Source organism: Prosopis cineraria, unplaced genomic scaffold (assembly GCF_029017545.1).
Source record: "Prosopis cineraria cultivar Desert tree isolate PC_DT_omini unplaced genomic scaffold, ASM2901754v1 PC251, whole genome shotgun sequence".
Taxonomy (NCBI): domain Eukaryota; kingdom Viridiplantae; phylum Streptophyta; class Magnoliopsida; order Fabales; family Fabaceae; genus Prosopis; species Prosopis cineraria.
In genome coordinates this window covers 16,599-23,086 of record NW_026555578.1, presented here as the reverse complement: position 1 = coordinate 23,086, position 6,488 = coordinate 16,599, and the positions used below count along the sequence as shown (strand labels likewise).

At 36.4% G+C, this 6,488-nt stretch overlaps 1 protein-coding gene across 1 annotated transcript; it reads left to right on the top strand.

The window, feature by feature from the left end:
• Positions 1–2,430: 2,430 nt before the first annotated feature.
• On the top strand, positions 2,431–3,860 carry LOC129296075 (geranylgeranyl pyrophosphate synthase, chloroplastic-like). The gene has a single exon (XM_054934675.1). The coding sequence runs from the start codon at positions 2,553–2,555 to the stop codon at positions 3,669–3,671; it is 1,119 nt and encodes a 372-aa protein (XP_054790650.1). The 5' UTR covers positions 2,431–2,552; the 3' UTR covers positions 3,672–3,860.
• Positions 3,861–6,488: the final 2,628 nt, after the last annotated feature.

Sequence of the window (6,488 nt, the reverse complement as noted above, 5' to 3'; positions counted from 1 at the left end):
ATGTTAAATTTGAAGCTAAGACTTCTTTCAAAAGAATGAAGTGGCATTGTCATTAAGATAACTTATCATTGATGGCATAAAAGGGGAATGACATTAAATCACCAAAAACATTAGATTAAACTTAAATAGGGATGAAAGTATTTGAAAATTAGCAACAAAAATTGGAGATATATTTTGGTGAGATTTGTTAATTTATAAAAAAAATTGTTAAACATTAATCATCATAAAAAAAAAAAGAAACACATGATGTATTTGTCAAGTTAGAATCTCATTTTTCTATATTAAAACATGAATCTAACTTGAAAATTATTTGTGAACAAATTGCGAATCAGGAATGAGAGGGCAGTACAAGAAGTGGTTATATATTTGAAAGAGATATTATTTCTTCTCCTTGCAAATCATATGAGAGTAATAAACAATTGGAAGTGATGACTAATGATATGTTTGACGAGTTATATCTCCATTTCGTAGATAAATTAGCATGCGGCTTGTGTGATGTACAAGATGTGAAAAAAAAAATTAAGTAAATAATAATACTCAATAATTATTTAGAATACAAAATGTTATTTAGTGAAAACAAATTTGTTAGTGCTCGCTATTGACATTTGCAAAGCACAAACTAATTTCAAACTAAAATTTATAAACATAAGAATAATGTTTTCTACTAACTTTTAAATAAAATAATTTGTGATGCACATGATATTTTTATGTAAATTTTTTGCAATTGTAATTATGATACAATTGAGATCAATTAAATGTAAGGAAATCTTTAAAATAAGTTTGAAAATGATAGGCAAATAATTAATCATGTATTGAAAAAAATTTAAAGATCGATCTTTTTTTCATCAAATTTTATGAATGATTATTTAACTTATTCTTTTAAAGAGAATTTGCTCTAAATAAAAAAAGAAATTAATGTCAATTGCAAAAGATCATACCTATATTCCCAAAAAAGAAATATATGTTCCGTACCAAGTTATTAATTTACTTTTAATGTTGGCTTTATCAGACAATTAAAAGCATTGGAATAAGTTAGTTAATGTTCATAAAATCACATACCATGAAGAGAGATGCCAAATCTCATCCAAAATCAAATTACAATAGCACAAATTGAAGCATGTGCAATACATTTTCTTCATAACATTCTTTTCACTTGCACATATAATAAAAATGAGTGATTAGATGCTCAGGCAAATTAGGGAGGGAAACCAAATAAATCACATTCAATAGCAAAAGTAATGGAGCACCACATAATTTCCCTGCGCTTATCTTGAAAATGACATAATCACATTCTATAGTATGTGTGATTATTGTTGCTTAGCATATCCACCCTGATTTTGACAGAAGAACAAAGCTAATTACTAGGGCTCAAGTGAATCTAGGGCACTCATTGTATGACTATCATTTTGATTCTTTGTCGTTGTCGAAGCAATCAAGAATAACTTTGCTTAAGCCTTTGATCAAACAACAACAACATGATAATTTTGCTAATTTTGCGAGAATGTATGTGAATGTGAGTGAGCACTCTATAAAAAAGCAAGAAAGAATGTGAGTATAGAAGTTAGCTTCAAGGAAAAGTTTTAAGGAGTTTCAAGGTTAAATTTTGAATTTGAACCATTAGGGGAGGAATGGGAAAAGTTGGGACAATTAATGGAGGTGAAGATGCGAGGGTGGGTTACTTAAAAAACTTTTGGTTAGGTTTCAGTGTTCTTCTCTTCCTAAGTTTCCACTTTTTTTTTAAAATATATATATATATATATATTGAACATTGTATACAAATAGTTTACTTATTATTTTAAAATTAGAATTTTGAATTTTTTTATACAATAGAAAATATGAATTTCATCTATTATTTTTCAACAAAATCAGGGATAAATATCATGTCAAATGCTGCTGCTGTAATTCTATTTTTATAAATAAATATAAAGATAGATTATTGAATCTCACTGCCATAACAAATCATTGGAAGTGATGTTATATTTGACAAGTTTTTTAATAAATTAAACAAAAATTGTTGTTTTGACAGTCCTAAATCATTTATAAAATTGACAAATGTTTAAACCAATATTATAAAAGAACAATTGTTCTTCAATTTTCTTAATTTTTTTAACCTTTATTTAAATTTAATTTTAATATTTTCATTTCGCGAGTGAGGTGATAAACACCAAAGCGACCAAAACAGAAAAGGTTATCCAGACGCCACTTTGATACCGTATCCGCTCAATCTATCCTGGTCTTCGACTTGCTGGCGCCTGGCCTTAGCTTCTGCCAGAACTTTTGTCATCTCTCCGGTCCTCTGCTCCCATTTCTTCTATCTTCCTTTTTTTTAAATAATAATAATAATAATAATAATAATTAATTAATTAATTTCATTCTTTCTGCCTTGGACTTCATTAGTAAAATATTGAACATCCCGATACTCTGGCCTTTCCCTATTCATGAATCAAAGAGCCAGCCCTCTGGTTCCATGTTTCTCCTATGAAACTTCCCTTCCGCTCTTCTCTCCCTCTATATATTGATATCTCACCCCCACCCTCCCTCACCGGATAAGCATGAGTTCAGTGAATCTTGGCGCGTGGGCTCGCCCCAGTTCGATGTTCACCCAAGTGAGCAGATCCAGATCCCCAACTTTTCATCTCTTCCATGGTCTCAGAAAATTACCCATTTTCTCCCTCCCTCCCAAGCCACCAAGCCATGGAGTCTCTCCCTCTTTCTCCTCTCTTTCAGTCGCTGCGGTTCTCACCAAGGAAAACGCCGTCAAGGATTCTGAGGAGGAGAAACCCGGTTTCAATTTCAACGCCTACATGCTTGACAAGGCTAATAAAGTGAACCAAGCCTTGGATGCTGCTGTTGCCATGCGCGAACCCGAGAAGATTCACGAGGCCATGAGGTACTCGCTTCTCGCCGGCGGCAAGCGCGTGCGCCCAATGCTCTGTATCGCCGCATGCGAACTTGTCGGCGGCCACGAATCAACGGCCATGCCCTCGGCTTGCGCCGTCGAGATGATTCATACTATGTCGCTAATTCACGACGATTTGCCCTGTATGGATAACGATGATCTGCGGCGAGGAAAACCGACAAATCACAAGGTCTTCGGGGAGGACGTCGCGGTTTTGGCCGGCGATGCTCTTCTGTCTTTCGCGTTTGAGCACGTGGCCGTTGCAACCGTGGGCGTTGCGCCGGCTCGGGTAGTTCGGGCGGTTGGGGAGTTAGCCAAGTCGATTGGCGCCGAAGGACTGGTCGCTGGGCAAGTTGTGGATATAGCTTCGGAGGGATTATCCGATGTGGGCTTGGAGAAGCTAGAATTCATTCATATTCACAAAACGGCGGCGTTGCTGGAAGCCGCGGTTGTGCTGGGAGCCGTCGTGGGAGGTGGGTCGGAGGAAGAGATTGAGAAGTTGAGGAAGTTCGCGAGGTACATTGGATTGCTGTTTCAGGTTGTCGATGACATTCTCGACGTTACGAAATCATCGGAGGAATTGGGCAAAACAGCAGGAAAAGACTTGGTGGCTGATAAGGTCACTTATCCTAAGCTCCTTGGGATCGAGAAATCGAGGGAGTTCGCTGAGAAATTGATCAAAGATGCGCAGGATCAGCTCTCTGGGTTTGATCCGGAGAAGGCCGCCCCATTGATTGCTTTGACCAATTACATTGCTTACCGTCAAAATTAGGTTGCTCAATTTATTTGTTTAGTTTTGGATGATTGCAGTTTCTGAAATCATGGCTTATACATAAGCTGTCACTCATGTAACAGGGGATGCCTCCAAATACTCTCCTTTTCTCCTCCGTGCCTCAATCTTATACAATATAGTTTTGATGCTCCATCCTGTCTGCAATAATATTTCCTCCTTTCAAAGTTAGTCATGTTTCCAGAACTTCTTCTACTCTCTCCTCTTATACTATGCTGTTGAGTTTTGGTAGATCATCTTTCACCCAACTTTATGGTGACAAGATTTTTATGATATTAAAATGACAAAGATGAAGCAATCAGTAAAATCAATTGAATTTGCTGTATTGCTGAAGCCTTCCATCTGTTACCTTACGTTTCTTAGATTTCTCAGAGAAGATCGTGTTATCGATGATGATATTTTAATTCTCTTTCACGAACTGTCTTCTCAATTATTGTGGATTCTGGCTATGATATGGGAATATTGTTACGTCTTTGGGCATTTTTTTTTTATGGGATTCCTATACTTCCATATTTTGCTTATTATGATACATCTAGTGAATAGGGATTCCTTGTAAAAAAACTGGATATGATATCAGGAATGTGGTTCCCTGCGCCTCCTAACGTATAACCTCTGACTCTGACTGAAATAGCTGTCTTATAATTTTATTTGGGCTGGTAGTATGCTATGTTTGTGATGCAGGTTTCTGAGTCAAACAGGATTCATGAAACTCCAAGTACATGTTTGGCAGCGGAACAATAATGCCGCCCAAGGTTTGGTAAAATCAAATTTATGATTTTCGTTGAGACTTCCTTGCGGGACTATTTTTAATCTCTTTTTTCCCTGGTGGTCCTGAGTCCAAGCAACAATAAATTCTTTGTGCCGGAATTTCAACCTTCGGTGCATAGGAGGTTCCAACAGGGCACAAGACAGAGACTGTGATGTCATATTTGTTATATCATAAACTTGTGATATTGCGACGCGACTTCTTGCCAATTTACGTTTGGTGGTCACCTTTGTAAGGCAATCCCCATGAAACTGATTTGATCCGGTTTGATTTAATATGCAATCTGTAGTGTTTCTTTTAAATTCAGATACGCTTTATAGATGTGCAATGATACTTCTTTTTTGGGGCTTGAGGCAATGATTATGACATCTATCTGTCTGCCTTTAACAGAATAATCTATCACGAAATACAGCGTGTGAATCCAAATCAGCCACAAATTGAGTCACATTTGAACCGGACCACGAGCCAAAATTTGCAATAATGTATCCTTTCACTGTAAGTCATTCTGTTTCATTCAGGATATTGTTGAGCCAAACATGGAGCCACTAGTTAAAACAAAGCTTGACCAGGGCATTTAATTGATGATTCCTTTTCTGCAGATCAACTTATCTAAGCAAATCTATTATTGCTGCCACTTCAGTACTAGTTTCCTAACAGCCTGAGGAATTATAAATGCTTGAACTGGAAAGGGGGCTGTTTGAACCGCAGGAATAGGTTCCTCACTATCCGTGGCAGTCGCAATTTCAACTTCAACATCAGGAGCATGGTTGTTTTCATTCTCGGTATTAGTTAATTTAACCTCTTCTGGTGATGGTAAGAGGTGGTGCATTAACAGTTTCCGAGTCTGAGTCTGAAGTCTGCAATTTTTGCTTTTCAAACCTTTTCTTCCTTGATCTATTTGATCTCTGCAAAGGTAGTAGATGAAACCATCAGAGACATGCAATAAAATTGAGATGAATATGAAAAATATTTATTAAAAAAGAAAGGAAAAAAAATCCAAGCCTCGTTTTCCCCCTTTGGCTTTATAGTACCGATATATAAATTGCGTGATTTGTGTCCGCTCCACATGTTAATACAATAAAGTGATGGAAGGGATTTTTATTTCCCTTCATGTTAATACAATAAAGTGATTTGTGTCCACTCCACATGTTAATACAGTATAGATGTTTCACTAAAATTACTGGGATACAGAAAGCAAAGAAAAAACCTCTTGTTTTTTTTCCCCCAACAAAATCAGCAAAGTATACAGCTATATGTCTAACACAACAAATAAAGAAAAATTTTGCAAATCTTCCATCTAATGCACCATTTCTCTGTATCAAAAATCTAAATCCAAGCTACTTGCAAAGCTAGAGGTAGAAACAGGCTAAAACTTTGCATCTGCCCAAGCAAGACAGAAGGTTCCAGCAGAGCAGAGACAGTGTGATCTCATATTCATTATTATGAACTTGTGATATTGCGACGCAACTTCTTGTCAATGCGCGTTCGGTGGTCACCTTTATAAGGCTATCCCCATAAGCCTAATTTGATCCGGTTTGACATGAAATCAGTGTTTCTTTCAAATTCAGATACCCTTTATACATATGCAATGATACATATTTTTTTGGGGGCTTGAGGCAATGATTATGACAGTTATCTGTCTGTCTTTAACCGAATAATCTCTCACGAAATACAGAGGGTAAATCCAAATCAGCCACAAATTGAGTCACATTTGAACCGAACTATGAGCCAAAATTTGCAATAACTTATCCTTCAATGTAAGTTATTTTGTTTCATTCAGGATATTATTGGATTGACAAAGCTAGAGCTACTAGTTGAAACAAAGCTTGACCGGGGCATTTCATTGATGATTTCTTTTCTGTAGATTACTACTTATTTACAAAAAGCAAGGTGAATTTGCTGCATCGTTGAAGCCTTCAGTCTATTGCCTACTTAAGATTGGTGAAAGCAGATTGTGTTAATATCAGCTGATAGTGAAAGGGCGAATCATACAATGTGAGTGTGGATTGTGGGTATGATATTGGGAATATCTT